This window comes from Schistocerca americana, chromosome 7 (assembly GCF_021461395.2).
Source record: "Schistocerca americana isolate TAMUIC-IGC-003095 chromosome 7, iqSchAmer2.1, whole genome shotgun sequence".
Taxonomy (NCBI): domain Eukaryota; kingdom Metazoa; phylum Arthropoda; class Insecta; order Orthoptera; family Acrididae; genus Schistocerca; species Schistocerca americana.
Genome location: NC_060125.1, coordinates 620,783,524 through 620,807,956, shown reverse-complemented (window position 1 = coordinate 620,807,956; position 24,433 = coordinate 620,783,524). Strand labels below are relative to the sequence as shown.

Here is a 24,433-nt window from a genome sequence, read left to right as displayed (position 1 = left end):
ATGGAACTTAGTGTCACACAAGAAGACATGGAACTTTTTAATGCTACATATGATTGTGAATGTCTCCTTCTCAATCTGTGAATAATTTATCTGTGCTGCTGACAAAGTTCCTGAGACAAACAGAGTAGGCTCCTCCAGGACATTTGAATTTGGATGTGAGGGAGAATGACTTCTATACCATATTGTGATGCATCAGCAGCCAGAGTCAAATGCTTACTGGGGGTAAATGTGGCCATATGCAAAGCGGAACAGAGGTGTTGCTTTAGTTTCTGAAAAGCTGACTGACAAGCCTCCAACCACTCAAAATTCGCCCCTTTTTTATGAAGCTGACTGAATGGATGACAAAGTTGAGCAGACCGGGCAATGAATTTTGCTTAGTAATTTACCTTCCCTAAAAACAACCACAGGTTCATAATATTCTTAGGAACTGGCAACGTGTTGAATGTTGCAAGATGGTGTATCTTACTTAACACATGTCCAAAACACTATATATCTCAAGCTTGAAACATAACCCATTGTTTAACATTCACGAAAAAACTGCTTGCAAACTCTGGAAATGCTGTACTGTTGTGGAGCCAATAACCCAGATGTCATCCAGATAGTTGACACTGTGTGGACTGTCTTTGATATGTTGCTAAGATCTGCCCAAATGGCAACCAGTTAAACTGGTACACCCCAAAAGGAGAATTCAACACTAGAATCTGCTGAGACTCCAGAATCCAATGACTGTTGCAAGTATGCATCTCAGAGGTCAATTTTGGAAGAACACTGGCCACTGGCTAACATAGCAAACAACTCTTCAGGACATGGTAAGGGATAAGCATCTGTTTAACTTTGTGCAGTGATCATGTGCTTGAAATCACCACAAAATCTACCATCACCACTGGGTTTCCGTATCATGACCATGGGGATGACCTACTGGCTTGATGAAACAAGTGGCACCACTGTGAGATTCTGCCATCTGTTGAGTTCTGCCCTTACTTTATCTCACATAGAAAAAGGGCAAGCAGCAGGCTCGACAGAACTTAGGAACCGCTGACAGTTTCAATATAATGTGGGCTGCAAAATTGGTGGCTCTACTCTGATCCTACCAAAATCTGTGTGAATAACTGTAGCAGTACCTACAGATTCTGAAATGGCACTACCTGAAAAACTAGATCCACTCTGTCAAATACAAAAATATTTTCTGCCAATTGTGAATTGACAACCAGAAATGCAAGCTGGCATTTTACATTTTTGTATTTGGCTGTGAATAGCAGTAGTCTCCACGAGGGAATCTGCTGCCCACTATGAGAGACTACTTGGTGCTGAAGGCAATGTAAGGGAGGGTACCCTAATCAGTGATAAGTATTCAAACTGATTAGAGCGGTCAAAACCCCTGTGTCTAATTGAAACTTCGTGCTACACCCAACAATCACCAAGTCTACAAGGATAATGTGCAGCTGCACGCCTACTGATGTGCTAGTGGAATTGATTGTGAACATGGAAACATTGTCCCTTGTTGCAGTTGGATGCTAAATGTCCTGGCATGCACAACAAGTTGCAAAGAAATGGAGGCATTATAGTGACCATTAGTCTGGGCAAGACTACTTCACTTGCAGTGATGTGTCTGGTGCCATGGTAGCATGGCACTCTGTGCCTGTTGTGAACTTGGTGGAAGACTCATGCTGCAGTGACAGAGTGGTCAGGTGTGGCAGCCATCTCCATAGCAGACCTGCACCGGAATGCTGGAGTACCAATTCTGATACTAAGCCCATCCAGCCACCTCAACAACAAGATCACTGAAGCTTGAATTACTTCTGATGAGGACCCATCTGTTTAGTGTGATTCAACACATTCTGCCACACGATCACATATCGACAATGTGAATTTTAACTGAAGACATTGAAATATCTTGAAAACTAACATTGGATCAAAAAAGTTATAATTCCATTTTGCTTGTCTCGGAGAGGGCATCCAATGACACCATAGTCAACCCCCCACCCCACCCGGTGCATGCGTGGCAGGAGGTAACTTCGAAATCTTCACTGGGAACCCCCATGTTTTTTACTGCAGATTATGATTCTACGCCAAAATCTAAATACGGTTTTATCTGAAGCATTTTCTACATTTTGCCAAAGATGAAACTGATGTGGGTGTGCTAACTGTAAAAATTGTTAGTTCACCTAAACAGGTCATTCCGAAGGATTTAAATATGCTACATCTCATATTAGACAATTGTCAAAGTAGCAAGAACCCCGATTTACTCTCTGAAATAAACAATAGTAATGCTCCCATGAACCATGGACCTTGCCATTGGTGGGGAGGCTTGCGTGCCTCAGCGATACAGATGGCCGTTCCGTAGGTGCAACCACAACGGAGGGGTATCTGTTGAGAGGCCAGACAAACGTGTGGTTCCTGAAGAGGGGCAGCAGCCTTTTCAATAGTTGCAGGGGCAACAGTCTGGATGATTGACTGATCTGGCCTTGCAACACTAACCAAAACGGCCTTGCTGTGCTGGTACTGCGAACGGCTGAAAGCAAGGGGAAACTACAGCTGTAATTTTTCCTGAGGGCATGCAGCTTTACTGTATGATTAAATGATGATGGCGTCCTCTTGGGTAAAATATTCCGGGGGTAAAATAGTCCTCCATTCGGATCTCCGGGCGGGGACTACTCAAGAGGATGTCGTTATCAGGAGAAAGAAAGCTGGCGTCCTACGGGTTGGAGCGTGGAATGTCAGATCCCTTAATTGGGCAGGTAGGTTATAAAATTTAAAACGGGAAATGGATAGGTTGAAGTTAGATATAGTGGGAATTAGTGAAATTCAGTGGCAGAGGGAACAAGACTTTTGGTCAGGTGAATACAGGGTTATAAATACAAAATCAAATAGGGGTAATGCAGGAGTAGGTTTAATAATGAATAAAAAAATAGGAGTGCGGGTAAGCTACTACAAACAGCATAGTGAACGCATTATTGTGGCCAAGATAGACACGAAGCCCATGCCTACTACAGTAGTATAAGTTTATATGCCAACTAGCTCTGCAGATGATGAAGAAATTGATGAAATATAAGAAATTATTCAGGTAGTGAAGGGAGACGAAAATTTAATAGTCATGGGTGACTGGAATTCGACAGTAGGAAAAGGGAGAGAAGGCAACATAGTGGGTGAATATGGACTGGGGGAGAGAAATGAAAGAGGAAGCCGTCTGGTAGAATTTTGCACAGAGCATAACTTAATCACAGCTAATACTTGGTTCAAGAATCATAAAAGAAGGTTGTATACATGGAAGAATCCTCGATATACTAGATGGTATCAGATAGATTATATAATGGTAAGACAGAGATTTAGGAACCAGATTTTAAATTGTAAGACATTTCCAGGGGCAGATGTGGACTCTGACCACAATCTATTGGTTATGAACCGTAGATTAAAACTGAAGAAACTGCAAAAAGGTGGAAATTTAAGGAGATGGGACCTGGATAAACTGACTAAACCAGAGGTTGTACAGAGTTTCAGGGAGAGCATAAGGCAACAATTGACAGGAATGGGGGAAATAAATACAGTAGAAGAAGAATGGGTAGCTCTGAGGGATGAAGTAGTGAAGGCAGCAGAGGATCAAGTAGGTAAAAAGACGAGGGCTAATAGAAATCCTTGGGTAACAGAAGAAATATTGAATTTAATTGATGAAAGGAGAAAATATAAAAATGCAGTAAATGAAGCAGGCAAAAAGGAATACAAATGTCTCAAAAATGAGATCGACAGGAAGTGCAAAATGGCTAAGCAGGGATGGCTAGAGAACAAATGTAAGGATGTAGAGGCTTATCTCACTAGGAGTAAGATAGATACTGCCTACAGAAAAATTAAAGAGACCTTTTGAGGAAAGAGAGCCACTTGTATGAATATCAAGAGCATTGATGGAAACCCAGTTCTAAGCAAAGAAGGGAAAGCAGAAAGGTGGAAGGAGTATGTAGAGGGTCTATACAAGGGCGATGTACTTGAGGACAATATTATGGAAATGGAACAGGATGTAGATGAAGATGAAATGGGAGATACGATACTGCATGAAGAGTTTGACAGAGCACTGAAAGACCTGAGTCAAAACAAGGCCCCGGGAGTAGACAACATTCCATTGGAACTACTGACGGCCTTGGGAGAGCCAGTCCTGACAAAACTCTACCATCTGGTGAGTAAGATGTATGAGACAGGCGAAATACCCTCAGTCTTCAAGAAGAATATAATAATTCCAATCCCAAAGAAAGCAGGTGTTGACAGATGTGAAAATTACCAAACTATCAGTTTAATAAGTCACAGCTGCAAAATACTAACGTGAATTATTTACAGATGAATGGAAAAACTGGTAGAAGCCAACCTCAGCGAAGATCAGTTTGGATTCCGCAGAAATATTGGAACATGTGAGGCAATACTGACCCTACGACTTATCTTAGAAAATAGATTAAGGAAAGGCAAACCTACATTTCTAGCATTTGTAGACTTAGAGAAAGCTTTTGACAATGTTGACTGGAATACTCTCTTTCAAATTCTAAAGGTGGCAGGGGTAAAATAACAGTGAAATTTTGAACTCAGGTTGGACAAAGTTTAGGAAGGACAGGACTGATGCTATGGGAGGTGGTGTGTTCATTGCAGTTAAAAGCTGTTTAAACACAGTTGAGAACGATACTGGATTGGACACAGAAATAGTCTGGATAAAGTTGTCCTTTAGACAAGTAGTGACCATTGTGTTAGGATGTCTTTATACACCACCAGCATCTGCAACAAATGTCGCAGAACGTTTCAGGGAAAGTTGAGTACATAGGAAATAAATATCCAAATTATCCATTAGTTGTAGGTGGAGACGTTAACCTGGCATCCATTGACTGGGAATATTACACATTTATAAGAGGGGGCAGAAGCAAAGACTCATGAAGTTATCCTAGGAGTGTTCTCAACATATAACCTTGAGAAATTGGTTAGAAAACCAACTCGAGATGGAAACATATTAGATACCTTAGTGACAAACAGGCCTGATCTTTTTGAGGCAGTTAATATAGAAGTAGGTATTAGCAAACATAATGTCATTGTGGCTTCTATGTCAGTGGAAGTTGCAAAAAAACTAAAGAAACAGCATACAGTTTTCTTGTTTGGGAAAGTAGGTAAAAGTGTCATTAATGAATATCTTTGTAGTAAGCACCAAGCATTCACCAAGGGACACAAAGATATTGAGCATCTTTGGTCAGAATTTAAAGGTATTGTCCACCACATGCTAGAGAAATATGTGCCTAGCAAAAATATAAGAGAGGGAAAGGATCCACCTTGGTTCAACAAACATATTATGAAGTTGCTGAGAAAGCAGAGAATTTTGCACAGTCGTTTTAAATGTAGTCACTGTCCCATTGACAAACAGAAACTATGCAAAATGAAAGCAGCTGTCAAAAGGTCAATGTGAGATTCTTTTAATGAATTTGAAAGCAATATTTTACATGTAGAGTCTAAAAATAACCCCAAAAAATTTTGGTCATACGTAAAATCTATGAATGCTACAAATAATTCAATATCTTCTCTTCCTGAGAGTATGGGTAATGTAACGGATGATGATAAACTGAAGGCGGAAATCTAAACCTAGCTTTCAAAAACTCGTCTATGCAGCACCATTCCCCCTTTCAATTATCCGACAGTCACAAGGATGGCTGACATAGTTTTCAGTGTATCTGGGATAGTAAAACAGTTATGATCCTTGGATGCCAGGAAGGCATCTGGCCCAGACGGTATCCCTGTAAGATTTTATGTTGACTATGGTACAAATATAGCACCATTCTTATCCATTGTCTATCAGAGATCATTGGAACAGAGGAAAGTTCCACGGGACTGGAAGAAGGCCCAGGTGATAGCAGTCTATAAAAAGGGTTGAAAATAGGATGTACATAATTACCACCCAATTTCACTGACATTGATTTGTTGTAGAATCATGGAACATATTTTGTGTTCAGATATAATGACCTTACTAGACTCTGAGAAACTCATCTGCAGAAACCAGCACAATTTTGGGAGGCAGCGGTCATGTGCGACACAACTGGCATTCTTTGTGCATGATATGCAACAGGCTCTAGATACCAGCTCACAGGTTGATGCCATATTCCTCGGCTTTCACAAGGCATTCGACTCAGTTCCGCACTGTCGCTTGCTCCAAAAAGTGCACACTTACGGTCTACCTGATGACATATGAGGTTGGATAGTAAGTTTTCTAACAGACAGAGCAGTATGTCATCCTGAATGGGGTGACTTCAACAGAAACAGGCGTGGTATCAAGTGTGCCCCAGGGTAGCATAATAGGTTCACTACTTTTTACGATTTACATAATGATCTGGTTGATGGTATTGACAGTGGCATTAGACTGTTTGCCAATGATGCTGTGGTCTACAGGAAAGTGGTATCACATGAAAGTTGTGAACAAATCAATGAGGGTTTGCAGATAATAAATGTGTGGTGTAATGACTGACAGTTATCTCTCAATGTTAGTAAGTGTAACCTACTGCATATAACAAAGCAAAAATCCCCATTAATGTAAGAGTACAAAATAAATGCACAGTCTTTGGAAGTGAACTTCCGTCAAGCATCCGGGTGTGACTATTCGAAATAATCTCAAATGGAATGATCAGATTACGCAAGTAATGGGTAAGGCGAACTCTAGATTGTGATTTATTGGTAGAATCCTGAAGCGATGCAGTCCTTCAGCAAAGGAAATTGCTTAAAATACGTTAGTTCATCCAGTCTTTGGGTAATGTTCATCTGTATGGGACCCTTACCAGTTGGGTCTGATTCAGGAGATTGAGAAGATCCAAAGAAGAGTGGCAAGATTCGTGACTGGTACATTTAGTCCTCATGAGAGCATCACAAATCTCATAGAAAGTTCGAAGTGGGACACACTTGCAGATAGATGACATGCTAAATGGAAGGGGCTGCTCACTAAATTCCAAAATCCAATCTTTGCCAAGGATGTAGAGCATATGTTATTACCACCAACTTTCAAATCACGCAATGCTCACCATTCAAAGATAAGGGAAATTAGAGCTCGTACAGATGCGTTTAGACAGTTGTTTTTCCCTTGCATCATTATCTGCGAGTGGAACAGACGGGGGGGGGGGGGGGGGGGGATATGAATTTGGCATGAATAGTGCCCATCGCCACACACCACTTGGTGGCTAGATGTAGATGTAGATGGCACTATAGTATGAGTCATAGAAATGGATACACATTCATTTATGACTTGCTACTCAATGGCCCCTGAATATCCGATGGCACACGGGTCCCTGACAGCATGCTGCGAGGGTAAGACAGGCCAGCAGGAAACCCCATTTGCAACATTGTATTCCTCTGACATATCAAACAGGGAACTACTCGACAGGCCACTGTGGCCATGGGTCAAGGTGAACACTACTCTACTTTTCCAATTACAGTATGTGTTCAAACGTAGTACTGCCAATGTCAATAAACTTAGTGATCAACTTTCCAGATGACCACACACAGGACAGAAGCATATCTGTGGGAATGACAGTAAAGGCATTACTGATGTGGTTGACTACATTTTCATGGCCTGTTGGCACTTGCTGGTACACCTTATCTTTTTAATATCCCCACAGAAAGAAATCTGGCGATACAGTGGCCCAATCAATAGGATCACCTCTGTCAATCCATTGACCAGTGTAAACACAGCGTAACACTTCCTTTGCTTCAGTTATGTAGTGTACTGGGCAACCGTCATGCTGAAACAACATACTCTGTCGAATGTCCATGGCAATGTTCTGCAATAGTACCGGTAGTTCCTGTTCCAAAAATTTTCAACATTTGCGTCCATCCAACATGTTGTAAATAAAATACAAATCATTTAATTTCTTCTCCATGATGCCACACCATTTGTTAACTGACCAAGGACATTGATGGTCAGCTTGTCATAACCAGTGGGGATTGTCTACGCTCTGTGACGAAGCAAGCTAGGATAATTTTTACTTCCCCTCTCATTTTGCCATCTGCCTCCTTAAAATTCATTTTGTTCTTAACTAATTACCATTAACATGCGTGAGTATAATCTGCATTTTAATAAAAGAGAATGGTTGGCTGTCAGTCTACATCTACATCCACATCTACATTTATACTTTTGCAAGCAACCCAACGGTGAGTGGTGGAGGGCACTTTACATGCCACTATCATTACCTCCCTTTCCTGTTCCAGCTGCATAAAAACAATTGCCGGAAAGCCTCCGTGCGTGCTCTAATCTCTCTAATTTTACATTCATGATCTCCTCGGGAGATATAAGTAGGAGGAAGCAATATATTCGATACCTCATCCAGAAATGCACCCTCTCAAAACCTGGACAGCAAGCTACACCATGATGCCGAGCGCTTCTCTTCCAGAGTCTGCCACTTGAGTTTGCTAAACATCTCCGTAACGTTATCACACTTACCAAATAACCCTGTGATGAAACGCATTGCTCTTCTTTGGATCTTCTCTGTCAACCCGACCTGATACGGATCCCACACTGATGAGCAATACTCAAGTATAGGTCGAACAAGTGTTTTGTAAGCCACCTCCTTTGTTGATAGTCTACATTTTCTAAGGACTCTCCCAATGAATCTCAACCTGGCACCCGCCTTACCAACAATTACTTTTATATGATCATTCCACTTCAAATCATTCTGTACACATCCTCCCAGATATTTTACAGAAGTAACTGCTACCAGTGTTTGTTCCGGTATCATATAATTATACAATAAAGCATCCTTCTTTCTATGTATTCGCAATACATTAAATTTGTCTATGTTAGGGGTCAGTTGCCACTCCCTGCACCAAGTGCCTATCCACTGTAGATCTTCCTGCATTTCATTGCAATTTTGTAATGCTGCAACTTCTCTGTATACTACAGCATCATCCGCGAAAAGCTGCATGGAACTTCCGACACTATCTACTAGGTCATTTGTAACAGTCCCCTGTGGCACGCTAGAGGTTACTTTAACGTCTGTAGACATTTTAAAGAATATACCATCAGATCTAATTTTGTGCTTAGTTTTATGTATGTAATTGATTTTCTAATTTTTTTTTACTATTGTTAAAGGGTGAAATCAGTAATTGTTTCATAACTTAAATTCTATTGTTGACATATAAACAAATATAAATTCCATACTAATTATGAACATTTGCAAGATGAACTTATAGTATTCTTAAAATATTTATTTGGCTCTATTCAAAAACATGTTACCAAAGCCAGCCCTTAATTAATTCAGAAGTAATTCCCAATTTCGTTGAAAGTGTTGTTTGTGTAACTATATATGTTAATTTCATCATTTAAACAAATATTTTGGCCTAAACCTTGTAGTAGAAGAAACTGTTAAAAAGACAGAAGTTTTCAATGTATTCAGTTAATTTAATGAGTTAAGTTTTATTTGTAATTTTGTGAATTAAACATCGAACAATGTATAGTTTCAACACGTATTATGTGAGTGTTTATATAAGGGCCCAAGTTTTGGTCCCGAGACAGTCCATAGCCGAGTTTCAGGCAAGAAACCTGTGTTAGAACGACAACAATGCATCAACGTAACTGTGAAATAAGTGTAAAACAATTAGGCCATGTGTTAAAACAATGACAGTGTCTGTTCCATACATACCTGATTATTCCAAAATAACTGTGAATTATGTGGTTACGTTTTTTTACTGCTCATAGATATTCAAAAGTAAACTATTGTAGCAGTATGTGGATGTTCACCTGAAAACCATCAATTAGGCTTATTGAAAGTTAAACAAAAGTGCACTGGCAATGTTAAATGTGTATATGGGGGATTGTGAAAAGTGACAGTAAACGACTGTGAAACACAAATGTGCACATGTCAGCTAAATCATTTACAGTAGACAGTAATGCACTTCCACCCCCTATTTTTTCAGCCAGTACATCGACACCAAGGGCGATCAACAAAGAGATAAAGCAGGAAAACATCACAACTACAGTAATGCATGTTATGCTGGTTAACACTGTCATGGTTTGTGAATGTAGACTCATCGGAAAATAGTACCTCAGCAAAGAACCTGGGTATTGTACGCATTTGCTGATGTGTCCGTTCACAAAACTCTACTCGGTTATAGAAATCAGAGTCACGAAGTTCTTGATGCAGTGACATGTGGTATGGATAATACTTATCATGATGCAGTATTGTGACTGTCCTACCTATGACATACCAAAAGCACAACATAATTGCTGGGTTTTTATGTTTGGGTTGTGGTGCATTGAAGCTGGTACAGCTATTTCATTATCTTCTCCTGTAAAATGTTTGCTTTATTTCCCTTTGCCAGTCTGTATGCTGCTATCAGACAAAGGCATTCACAACCTTGTAGAAGAACAAATGAGATTGAGCTTTCTCTGGAAAATTCTCAGTATACAAACAATAGTGGACTCATTATTTCTCCTACATTCTCTGAAAATCAGAATCATTTCAATTTTTTCTTCTGTGGTTGCAACATTCATCATCCACTTGCATGTCTGTCCTCTAAATGACAGGTAGGTGAGCAGGCAATAAACGCTGTGCAAGTATTGTAATGTGTCAGGCTACTGTCTGTTCTATGTCTACATGTTATGTGAGCTCTGGTTGCAGTGTACTGCCTGTTATGATACGTCGTAGGTCATTACGCAGCCATGGTGGCGCACGAGTAGTCCCCTGTTCGATATGTCAGAGGTATACAACATTGCAAATGGGATTTCCAATTAGAAGCTATGAAATACTGGCCTGTCGTATCCTCACAGCATGGAGGTGAGGTCTCCCTTGCCATTGGATATTCGATGACCATTGAGTAGCACATCATAAATGGCTATTGTGCACCCATTACTATTCCTCCGATTATAGTGCCATCTGTGGCATAACAAAGAAAATGCTTCACACAAAACTTATGTAGATTTTGCTGTAAAATCATACTCTGCAGTAAAAAATGGGGGTTCCCATTGATGATTTCAAATTTGCTCCCACCACCCATGCACGGGGTTAGGTAGTGGGTCGAGTGTGGTATCGTTGGATGTCCCCCTCTGATACGAACAAACTAAAATTATAACTTTTTCTGAGCCAATGTTTAGTTTAAGATATTTCAATGTATTCAGTTAAAATAAATATGCTGTATACCAAGCAGTTAGGAACAGTTCATAGAAGAAAAGTATTGTATCACAGAATCATAAACAATGGCTCAATCTCACAGTTTTAGAAAAAAATTATGAGGAACACTGGAAAGAAATGTAAAAAGCAGATTGCACTTATAAAATGTTTAACACTATCTTAAACATATTTCTACAGTGTAATGAGTCTCATTTTTCCTTTTAAATAAAAAAAAATTTAAAAAAAAGGCGGTAATATTGAACAGAAGCAAGGATAAGTGATGGATAACTTCTAGGGTTAAATTATCTTATGCTACAGCAACTGTAAATCTCCTGCAATTGGACATTTCTTTTGCCTTGAAATGGTCATAAAATGAAATGTTGCAGCACATCTCCACTTTATCAGTGGGTTGCACCTTTTGTTTTGACAATTGTAGAGGCATGCTATGGTACTATGATATGGGCATTTCAAAATGTACCTGGATGGCAGATGAGTACCTACAAACAAAAAAATTATTTTATAATGTTATTTTTTTAAATTTATAATTAAAACTTCAAGACTGCCTCTCATAATTATTCTTAACTCTTATCTGAACTTTTTACTTTACTTTTGAGGAGCATGTTCGGTCATCAGCATTAAAATATAACATTTAGTATGAAGCCATGTTTATTTCATAACAAATGCTGTACAATATGAACATACATACAGTAACATAAATATAAAAATGCACGCTGTGCCTTCAGGTACTTTTAACATATCAAATTAATGATATCCCACAAATTGTTTTTGTGATTCCTCACAGCCACTGTGAAATGATCATGCAAAATATTTTATGCCTTCTTCAGAAAGAAATGGCACACTCATATAGTTTATGTATGGATTTAAATACACCAAGTTTCGTGAATTTTACAGTTCTTTAATGTTTGCAATATTACTGATTTTCCATTTCTACCCAAAGTGTGTAAACTGCTTGAATTTGAAATAAGTCTCAGCACTAAAGGCTACAAATAACAGTATTACAATGAAAACATAATGTAACAGTATTACAATGAAAACATAATAGAATATCACAGCCCATGTTTAAATGATGTATGTTGCAAAAATCCATGTAAAAGTAAAAGATTTTAAAAGTATGCTTCATTTCTAAGTATTGTAATAGTGGGCAAACAGACTGTGGTTCACATTTTCAACAATGTATCATGACTGTGTTCCACAAAGCTTTTTCAATTGATGCTAGTAATTGTCGTAACAGATTTTCAAACAGAGACTCACATAGTAATGGCAGAAAACCAAGTTCGACACCTCATGCACAGCACTTTTCTGACCCCAATGAACACTGCCATGTTCTGTAACTTCAGTTGCTATCCATTTCTGAGCATAAAATTTTCATAAAGGGCTATTTTATAACCTTTGATTTCCGCAACTTGTGCCACGTTTTAGAAACCTGTTATAGCATTTGTCAGTCAACACTGTTAGGGACTCGTGGAAAGTCTGTTTAATAATTATGAAGATTGGACCAAGATAATTAATTCTTTGTGTCAACCACAATGCTGTGAATAAGATTGCCAGTATATCCTTACCCTCATAGCTACTAGTCTCACAGCAGAGTGGGAGATACTCAGCAGAATTTAAAAGGAAGGGAGAGAAGTCTGTGGCAAGTTGAGGCTTTCAGTTGGTTCATGAGACATGCTCAGATCCTGCTTCACCACACAGTTTTAAATTGTCACATGCAGTCAAGGTACTAGATGTCAGCAGGGCAAAGGTGAGAGCCAAATTGAAAGAAAATACACAAAAGAAATGTAATTGAAAACTAGAGAAAGGCAAAGAAACAAGTGAAAAACAGCACAGTGTCTGATACTGGCAGAGGGTGGGAGGGGGGACAGTGGAGGCAGAAAGGATTATGTTAAACTAATAGGCAAGCAGCTCTAGATTGGGATGTAAGTGAAACAAGCAGTGGAAAAATTATCCAAATCCTTGTTACTTTATATGGAGCATGCTCACAAACAGCATGTTGTACATCGCTAATGTACAGTTGTCAGTAGCCATTCATTCCAAAAATATTTTTCTTTTCTTCTTTCCTTCCTTTTTTCCCTCCACATGTGTGTTTACTGTGCTCCAGTATTTCATATTTCATTATGCTTCTTCAAATAGTATGTCAATGCCCTTGCCACAGTGGTAACACTGGTTCCCATCAGATCACAGAAATTAAGCACTGTCTTGCTTGTCTAGCGCTTGGACGGTCACTGTCTAGGTCTGCCGAGTGCTGTTGACAAGCTGGCTGCACTCACACCTTGTGAGGCCAAATGAGGAACTACACGACTGAGAAGTAGTGGCACTGGTCACGAAAACTGACAACGGCTGGGAGAGTGGTGTGCTGGCCACGTGTCCATCTGTATCTGAACCTGGTGACACCTCAGGTCTGAGGATGACATGGCAGCTGGTTTATACTGTTGGGCCTTCAGGGCCTTTTCAAATGGTGTTTGTTTTTATTTGTTCTTCAAATACTGTTAAGATTCATTAATAAAGTTTATTTTGAGACATTTACAAAATGAATGGAATGAGGCAGTTGCCTTCTGCCTTTATTATGGTGTACAATTTATTTTCAGCAGCACTATCTCACTTTGTTACATTTTATCCATGAAACATTCATCTTGCAGTAATAGTTATTAAGTCACTCATAATAATATAACTAATGCATTAGTCATCCATCATGTAGGTAGCATATTTCAGACTAACACTGTCTCAATCTTCTTCACACTACTGCAGACATAACATTCTCATTAAATTGGTCAGATCTTACAATATCTCTGAGGATGGATGCAACAGACTGGAAATCACACAGAGAGAAGGACTATCTGGCAGACTTCTCACTACTGTGGCATGTGTTCATTGGCAAGCAGTCCCTTTGATTTCCTTATGTACTGGAGGAAAAAGTAGCTAATCATGACTAGAGCTACCCCAAGGATGACAGTGAAGGCAATAAGGACACTTATGGCAGGACAGCGAGCTGTTGTGCAAATACTCATTCTCGGCTGGTTCTTCTTTCTTCCGCAGCTGCACCCTTTTTTGAGAGAGGCCCGTAACAGACTTGGAACGACTGTCCCCCAGAAGTCAGCATCTCGTGACAAGAATTCAGTGTTCTTTGTTCGTGAACCATTCAGTGTGAATACGTACATTTGTCTTGAGCTGTCAACAAATGGTGGCCAAATTTGTGTGGTGGTTGAATTATCTTCATCTAGATTTGGATTCCTGAAAAATAATACAAAGCATTTATTAATTAATTGAATTCACCACACTGTTTAATTAATCAGTGAAGTTATTTGTAATTTATACATAAAAATTATCATTCTAAGGAATGTAGTTCATTATACTATTTATGTGTGGCTCAGTGGCCAGCTGAAAATCCAAACATTTAGCTCTGACTAATTGTAGAATTTGTTGCATCACTTATATTTTTCTTGCATCATGTAATGGTTTGTGTCTGGAAAATTATTAAATGGCACCATGATATGGAATCCGTATGAAAAGTGACAAAATAATACACGTGAACAGTCAGATGTTGGCGTCTTATGGGCACAATGTTTTGGCAAGTGACGACACTGCCATCAATAAGTATTCTGATGAGCTGACTGCTTAGGGGTTCGCACAGCACTTATCTCTTGGCCCCTCCTTCCAGGCTGTTGCTATGTTGGCTGTACATACCCAGCATATCCCCTCCACCCCCACCCCCTTCCCTCCTCCTCCCTGCTGACGCTTTGTTCTGCCCTCGATTTGCACCTTGGGACAAGTGCTTGTGTCACCTCCGATGTTGCTCCACTTGCCCCGAGATTTAGTTCATCTAGGTTAAGAGGATGGAATATTCCCTTCCTCTTCTTAATAGGACTAAGTACAGGTTCAAAGGCATTACTAACAATGTAGCCACTACCATGATTGATCAGTGGTTCCCTTACCCTAATCTCAATAGATTCTTTAAAGGCACAGTTGGTGTCCTCAGCAACAATATTCAACAGTACATACTGTCTAACCTATACGTCTTGCCACATTGGCGGGGCATCTGATAGACCCCGGATTCCTGTAGTCTGGTCATGTTTGACACTACCAATCTGTGTCCCTATTTTAGCTGTTGGGCAGAAGACTATATTGAGTTCATATTTCTGGAGAATTCATTCTATCCTACTGGATAATGCATCACAAAATGGAATAAATGCCATGGCAGCTTCCAGCTGAGGCTACACGGAGTAGCATCACCCGCTGTAAAACTGATAGAAACAGAAGAGGAACCTCAGGAGGGTGTGGCCATTACATTTATTCCATTTTGTGGCACATTATATTTCCCTAGTATTCTGCCAATGAACCAAAGACTTCCACATGCTTCACTGTGACTGAGCCCACATTATCACTCTCTTTCATGTCATCACAAATTGTTATGCTCAGGTATTCGTAGGAGTTTACTGATTACAATTGTGATTCATTGATATTGTAGTCATAGGCTAATATGAAACTTCCTGGCAGATTAAAACTTTGTGCTGGACTGAGACTCGAATTCAGGATCTTTGGCTTTTGCTGGCAAGCACTTCTGTGAAGTTTGGAAGATAAGAAACGAGGTATTGGCAGAACTGAAGCTGTGAGGATAGGTCGTGAGTCGTGCTTGGGCAGCTCAGTTGGTAGAGCACTTGCCCACAAAAGGCAAAGGTCTCAAGTTCGAGTCTCAAGCCGGTACACAGTTTTAATATGCCAGGAAGTTTCATATCAGTGCACACTCCCCTGCAGAGTGAAAATCTCATTCTGGATAGACCAACATTTTTTTTTTTTTTTCCTTCCATTTTGGGAAGTGTGTAATTTTACACTTCTAAACATTTAAAGTCTTTGCACCACTTTGAAATGTTATCAAGATACAACTGAATGTTTGTGTAGCTTCTTGCAGACATAACTTCATTACAGATTACTGCCCACCTGTGAAAAGATTAAAGATATTATTTACATTGTCCACAAGGTCATTAACATACAACATGAACAGCCACAGTCCCACCACATGTATCTGTCGACACCTCTCCATCCAAGGTAACATGTTGCAGCTTTCCTACCCAGAAATTTTCAATCTAGTGACAAATTTCACTCGATAACCCATACAACAGTACTTTTGATAATCCTGTTTTCAGAAATCATATACTGCTACTCCGTGCTGTAACTTTCAGGATGTCATGTGAGAAAAGTGAGAGTTGGGTTTCACATGATCAATATTTTCAGAATCCATTCTGATTGGCATGGAGGAGGTCATTTTGTACAAGATACTCCACTGCATTTGAAAACAGCTTTCTCAGTTGAAAGTCAGCAGAGGGGAGTGACAGGCCTACAGGTGCTTGGTTTGACAGCTGAAGTAGAGTACCACTTCAGATGCCACAGAGTGACTCAGTAATAGTGTGATGGCAACACCAATGAGAAGCATATTTTGACTGCAGCATACATAATTTCTTCTCAACATCCTGAATGAGACATCCCTAGTTATGTTCCAGCTGGAAATGGTAGAAGTCAACTGACATCAGCCCACAGGTGATCTGTGTCCAGCCTATTTAAACATTGGTCATCTAACAATACAGTACCTGTGTGCTCTGTAGCCATTATGAAGCAATTCTTGTGTTGTGCCATGCCAAACCAGTAAACATTTGTACAGCATGAACATGGTGTGGTGATAGTGCAGCTTGTTCCCCTTTTAATGCCACACTACCTATGGTTTTGTGGGTGTTGTGCTTCGGTATGAGAGCTCATTTCCCGCACTCCTTGCACCCACATAAAATCTTATTCAACCTGAATCCTGTAGTATATCCACAGGAGTTGTGGATTTGAGAATCTGTGGATGGGGGTTCAGTTATATGTCAGAAAGTAAAGAAAGTAGATCTCATCACATGCAGTATGTCCAAAGGAATTGTGGATTTGGGAATTATGGATGAGGTAGACCAAGAGATGAATACACTAAACAGATTCAGAAGGATGTAGGTTGCAGTAGGTACTGGGAGATGAAGAAGCTTGCATAGGATAGAGTAGCCTGGAGAGCTGCATCAAACCAATCTCTGGACTGAATATCACAACAACAACATGGATGAGGGCTCAGTTATATGGCACAAAGTAAACAGAGTAGATTTCATCATGTTCTACTAATTATGTACTTCAAGAGGACACTTAGCAAGGTGGCTGATGGTCCAACCAGAATCAACCAAAGTCACAAGACAGCCTGTGGTGACTGGACTGATATTCCCAAACACAGAACACACTCATATTGTTAGTCACAGGATACCACTTTTTTTGTGAAGGGCACAGTTTTACATCTTTTTACATCTGCTACAATTTTATGTCTGCTTTTGTATAAAAATGCAGATGAAATGTTAAACTTCGTGCTGTCTGCTAACAATACCAGGTTAGGTTAGCAATGAGGGAAAGCTGTAAGTGCTGGTTGAGTACCTTCAGTTTGTATCAATTCTGGTAGCCCCATCAGACAACATGCCAAGTGCCCTACAAAAGGACTGTGCCCACTGCTCTTCAATTTTTCCAAATTAATGGTACACACAGAGCTTGGTCAGAAATGAAAGTGAGAAAAGTGAGAGCTTCAGATGGCCAAGCATTTAGAAAGAAATAGCATTTTTGGCACAATTTGGATTTATATTACCATAGGTTCCTGGCAGCAGTTGGTGCAGTGGAAAGTGTTTGTGATGGTAATCCAAAGATTATTGGGTCAAGTCCCTATGCATAAGGTTTTTTTTCAGTTTTTATGCTACACTGCAAATAAAGTGAAATAAAGCACAATAAATTGTTTGTTAATCTATATAAAAAAATGTCAGTTGCCCCATGTATGAAAGTTCAGCACTGGAGAATGGCTTGACCAATTTAGACAATTTTTTTTTATTTTATTTATTTATTTTTTTGTTCGTAATTGTCAGGACAAGGTTGGTATGAAAAAAAATTTTTGGAAAATCCACTGAAAAAGTCAGAGATTTGGATGGTCTTCTTGTATGAAAATCTCAAAGAAAGAAATGCGATAGTCAATTTGACAGTCCTGCTGTTTTCATAACAGTGGCAAATTCTGCATTGAATCTTGATTTTTGTGAAAAGAATACAATTGAAAGCAATATTTCAGTGTGGTATTGGTGGTGATCTCTGGTGTGTTGCAAAGATTGTATTGATGTCAGTTCATGGTATTTGGTGTGTTGCAAATATTTAATTGATTTCAATTTGTGGTTTATTTCTTTGGGAAAAAATGCCATCAGTGAGACATCGAAATATTGATGAGCATACAAGCAGTGCAAGCCAGCTACATGAATGTCGAGTCAATGAGACTGACGAAGAGTATACAGAGCGTTCGGAGGCATATCGAATAAGAATTTCTCGGTCACTGGGAGGAAATAGATGTAAAGAAAGGGAAGGAGGTTATGGACAGAGCAATGAGAGAGGAGGAGATGGATAGAGAGAGTGTGCGGTAAGAGACGTACAGTGAGTGGGAGGACGGGAATGGACAGAGATGGGGGAGGAGGAGGATATGGGCAAAGGGAGGTATAGAGAGGAGAGAGGAGGAGGTTAGGACACACATCCGATAGCCATACATATTGAGCAATTGAGAAGCATTGCTGGGTTCACTAGTATTTTCATAAATGGCACAAAGAGGAAAGGCAACAGAATATTTGGGATTGCAAGTAAATTTCCTGGAAGGTACACATGAGAACTTCATACATAAAGTTACATACTTTTATTACTTTACACTTAATTATGCTGGGGTGATATTCGTCACAAAAAAATCAGAGGATGCAGTAATTTTCTTGGCATCTTGCACACATTACAAACACCATATTTTCACAATTACCTGGAGTCTTTAATGTTTCTACAGAAAACAGATCTTGTTTATATTCATAGAAACTTCTCTCTCATTGCACAGTTTGGCAGCACATTAGTAAAGTAAAAAATTGTGTAAGATTGTTGAAAGTTTCCCTGATTTTGTGAAGTAGTGATGACGTACCTGTATTTTATCACGTACTTATCCACAGCTTTTTTTGAATGCTCTGTCCAAAATGAAGCTCTGCCTTTTCTTTTCATGTCTTATGAAAATTTTTATAAATATTTGAGTATTATTTCCATTTAATTTGCAGTGTTAGTAACATAGAAATTCAACATAAAAAATGTTTCCACATAGACACTCAAACTCATGACCTTCCAGTTACCATTCTGCGCTCTTTCTGTTGCGTCAACTAGTGCCTGGAAACTATGGTAAGAGAAATGGTTCATGCCTTGCCTGTGCCAAAAATACTATTTTTTCAAAATACTTTGCCATCTGGACTCCCACTTCTGTCATTTTCATTTCTAACCAAGTCCTGCATATACCACAAATTTGGAGAAAATAGGTCATGTTAAGTAGATGTGGCCCCCACGCAGAGTGAAGCTGGTCTCATGTTCTCACCCAGTCTTGACGAAGTTGGCCCACATGCGCAGCATCTCGTCGGCCAAGTGGTGCTCCTCATCAGATTTGTCATCGCCATCATCGGCCGGGAAGAGCGCCGGTAGCTCGTCACCAGGCACGGCACCCATGAAGGTGGGATGCGGGGATCGTGCAGGCCGCACCGCCATCTCGAAGCGCCAGACGGTGGCACCACGCTTGGCAAGCGCACGAGACAGTTGCTCGGCACGGCCTCGCCCGTACAGCAGCCCGCAGAAGCGCAGCGCTGCCTCCCGGAAGCCGCCACCCCCAGCCTGCCCCCACGGCCGGTACTCGTGCACTGCTGCGTCCACCACCGACTGGTCGCGGATCTGTGCAGCAAATGTCTCTGTCAAAACAACTCATTATAGGCCTATTCAGCTGGATATCACTGGAGTGCATTGAAAAGCAACATCATTGGGTGTAGTGTTTGCACTGGATGGAATGTTGGCTTAGCAAAGTACTGAACGGTGAAAGTGAGGGTACGAAGTACCAGCCATGATGCAAAATATCAGAAAAAAGTAACTGAATTAAGTAATTGGCCATTCCCCTATCTACAATAGGCTGAACATGTGGTGCAGGCTCTACTTTGGGAATTTACTGACAACTAACCCAGAAATTTTACAGGAATTTTTGGTTTAAATTGTACACTGCAGTAGTAAAGACTGATTTTTACTATAAAATTTACAATTTAATGAATTGAAGAAAATATAAAACAAAAAGAATTAATATCATTAAGGTACTCAACATGATGTCCAAAAGAACAGACGCCATTTTTATCCAGCATGCCACTATGCATCAAGATGAAAATGAATTAAAGACAAGAGCCGCCAGTGGGCATTGATTTATATCAATGGGGCGAGTTGCAAATTTGTGCTGGATCAGGATTCAAACCTGTGTCTCCTACTTACTAGGCAGATGTGCTGACCACTACACCATCCAGACAGTGGTCACCACAACCGCATTGACTACCCCAACATGCTTCCTGTCGGACCCATATTCTCAACTTATATCACACACTACTGATGTAGTTACAATTTATCCCACTGATATACAGGGTTTTTCTAAATGATGGACCCTTTTTCAACAATTAGTATGTATTTAAGTACCAATTCAAAATGAACTAGCATTATACCAACGAAAATAGGAAGTTTTGAAGTTTTTGGCAGGTGGCGGCAGGCAGTGATGGTTTCAGAAGCGGCTGGTAGAGTTCACGTGGCAATAGGTCCATTATTCGATTTCACTGTCAGTTGTGAGTGAGATGGCAACTGTGGAGCACAAGGTTTTCTGCATTTTTGAGTTTGTGAAAAGTGAGTCGCAAATTGCAGTGCACTGGGTTATTTCATACCAAATTCAGTATTCGACCACCAACTTCCAAAACCATTAGCCACTGGTTTAAGCAGACTGGGAGTGTGTGCAAATGGAAAAGCACAGGCTAACCGTGTGTGTTAGAGGATGATGTCTGACAGATTCTAGAAAGTTTTGTGCACAGTCCCAGTAAGTTTACCCATAGAGCCAGTTGAGAATTTGAAATACGCCAATGAACTGTATGGAAAGTTTTGAGATGGCATTTGCTGTACAGGCCCTACCGATTACAACTTGTCCAGGCTCTCAACCCCAATGACAAAGAGAAGTGTCTCGCAATTTGTGGATATGTGCTGGCCAAGATGGAGGATGATGCATCTACAGCGTGTAATTTTTAGCACCGTAGTGGAAAATTCAACAGACATAATGATTGCATATGGGGCATGAAAAATCCACATTCACCATTGCAACACGAAAGAGACTCACTGAAGATCAACATGTTTTGTGCCATATCCCGTACAAAGGCTTATGGATCATTTTTCTTTGTAAAAGAACTGTAACAGAAATCACGTACCTGGACATGTTGGAACAACATGTTATGGAAGATTCCCAGGACTTCATTTTCCAACAGGATGGAGCTCTGCCCCATTGGCACTGTGAACATATGAGGCTTTTTGAATGACTCCCTTCCTCAGGGCTAGATCGATCACAGGGGACTCGAGGATCTGGCTCTGCACTACTGGCCACCAAGATCTCCTGATCTCGCACCCTGTGACTATAAGCTGTTTACATGCCACTTCTACCAACCACTCTGAATGATCTGCGGAACCGGATCACTGCTGCCGTGCACTCGGTAACAGCAGATACACATTCGTGTGTGTGGGACAAATCTGGCTACCATGTTGATGTTTGCTGTGCAGCCAACAGGGGCCACATTAACACTTATAGCATTTATTGTATTTATAAGTATTAACTATTTATTAAAAACTATTAACTACAAATTATGAAATTTATTAAATTGATATCAAACATTATGAAAAAAAAAATTCAAAACTTCCTCTTTTCATTGGTATAAAGGTTGTCCATTTTGGATTTGTATTTGAATAAATACAAAGTTTTGAAAAAGAGTCCATCACTTAGAATAATCCTGGAAATCAATGCCCACTGGCAGCTACTGTCTTTAATTCCTTTGTGTCTTCATTCGTGGTGGCTGCAGGATCGAAATGGTGACGGTGACCAATGATCCTATCAGTGCGGATGCACATCAAGTTCAAACTCTTACGGTAATTAGCAAGATGCCATGGGTAATGAGGCCAATGAGCAGGGGCACTACATCAGTAGTATCTGATTTGAGAATTTCAATCTGACAGCAGGCATGCCAGGGTAGTCCATGTGGCTATGATGACCACTGTGTCTATATGGGGTAGTGGTCAGCATATCTGCCTAGTAAGCAGGTGACCTGGGTTCGAATCCTGGTCTGACACAAATTTTCAGCTTGCCCCATTGATATAAATCAATGCCACCTGGCAGCTAACATCTTTAATTCCTTTGTGTCTTGAATAAGTATTTTAATACTGTGAAGCTGACCTTTGGGAAGATCAATTTGTGTTTCATAGAAATTGAGGACCACTTGAGGTAGTACTGACTCTATGGCTTATCTTAGAAGAAAGCAAAGAAAGCAAAACCCATGTTTAGAGTATTTATAGATTTGCAAAAAGCTTTTGACAGTGTTGATTGACATACACTCTTCGAAATTCTGAAGGTAACATAGATAAAATACAGGGAGCGAAAGGCTATTTACAACTTGTGCACTAATCAGAGTGCAGTTGTAAGAGTCAAAGGGCATGCAAGGGAACCAATGGTTGAGAAGATAGTGAGACAGGACTATCTCTAGTGTTACTCAATCAACACATTGAGCAAGTGCTAAAGGAAAGCACAGACACACTTGAAAAGGGAGAAGAAATAAGAACTTTGCAGTCTGCTGAAGACATTGTAATTCTGTCAGGGGGAGCAAAGGGCTTGTAACAGCAGTTGAATGGAATGGATGTCTCTTGAAAAGAGGTTATAAAATGAACATGAACAAAAGGAAAACAAGTGTGATGGAATGTAGTCACATTAAATCAGGAGACGCTAAAGGAATTAGATTAGGAAATGAGACACTAAAAAGTAGTAGATGAATTTTGGTATTTCAGAAGGAAAATGTCATCTAATGATGGCCAAAATAGAGAGGATATAAAATACAGACTGCCAATAGCATGAAGAGAATTTATGAAAAAGATGAATTTAAGTGTTAAGAAGTCTTTTCTGAAAGGTATTTGCCTAGAGTGTAGCCTTGTATGGAAGTGAAGCATGACAATAAGCAGTTGAGACACCAACGGAATAACAGTTTTTTGAAATTTGGTGTTACAGAAGAGTGGTGCAGATTAGGTCCGTAAACTGAGTAACCAATTAGGAGATGCTGTAACGGGTTCAGGAGAAACGAAATTTGTGGCATAACTTGACTTAAAGAAGGGATTGGTTGGTAGGACACATACTGAGGCATCAAGGAATTATCAGTTTGGTAATGGAAGGAAGTGCTGGGTGTAAAAATTGTGGAGGAATACCAACATTTGAATATAGTTAGCAAGTTCAAATAGACATAAGTGGTGGTAGTTACTCAGAGATGAAGAGCCTTGTACAGTAAAGACTAGCATGGAGAGCTATATCAAGCCAGTCTTTGGACTGAAGATAACAACAACAACAAAAGCAACACAATGTTCCTTTCCATGAAATCCAATGTGATCAGACCTTCACAAAGGAAATTTAGGGCACTCCATGTCTGTCAAATGACTAACCTGGAACCACAGACTAGGTCAGCAATAACCTCCATGAGGCATACAAACCAAATCGATTGATTAACGATTTAATATTATGAGAAACACAATTTCAGCCACTTAGGGGCACTGGAATAAATCAGTGGTGAATGTTGAAAATTTGTGCCGAACCGGGACTCTTGAGAATGGTAACTTTGACCATTCGAGACATGCTTCCCATCCAAACCAAATTCTCGGTCTATAATGCCCAAGTAGCACCACCTTCTGTCAGCCACGCTGCTCATAGCAAGAGTACGGAAGACGTGGTGCCTCCACATTGCAGGTACCTACGAGCTGCCCTCACTCCCATATGCATGTTAAAATGTGGTGTCTGTTCTGTCAGACATACTCAACAGGTCACCACATTTCAATATATGAGGCACTGAGAACTATAAGGGCCTAAGGTAGAGAAATAAAGTTCTGAGAAAAATAGATATTTGTGAAAATCAGTTTTACACAAAAACCACCAGTCTCATAGGTCTCACTTGTTTTTTTAGCAAAGTCTCAGCATCCACATTTTCTACGACAAAATAATGAACACATTTTATGTTATAAAATTCACAAAATTTCCAAACATTGACTAGTGACATAGTATCTGCTGATAGTTGTAAAGATTGTAATTAACATGACACTAGAATCAGCATAGATACTAATGAACCACACAAAGAATTATGACCTATTTCAACACAGCATGGTTCTTGTTATAATAACTTTCATTA

At 39.9% G+C, this 24,433-nt stretch overlaps 1 protein-coding gene and 1 non-coding gene across 2 annotated transcripts in view; both read right to left on the bottom strand.

The window, feature by feature from the left end:
* Nucleotides 1-11,753: 11,753 nt before the first annotated feature.
* LOC124623151 (cholinesterase 1-like) overlaps nt 11,754-24,433 on the bottom strand; it is a 267,903-nt gene continuing 255,223 nt past the window's right edge. Inside the window, exons 6-7 of the mRNA XM_047148941.1 lie at nt 19,543-19,889; nt 11,754-14,351 (exon numbers count right to left, since the gene is read on the bottom strand). Of these exons, the coding sequence (XP_047004897.1) occupies nt 13,973-14,351; nt 19,543-19,889 (726 nt within the window). The 3' untranslated portion in view covers nt 11,754-13,972. The remainder of the gene's footprint in view (nt 14,352-19,542; nt 19,890-24,433) is intronic.
* Nucleotides 20,430-20,502, bottom strand: Trnat-agu. The gene has a single exon. It is a non-coding gene; the product is annotated as a tRNA-Thr (tRNA).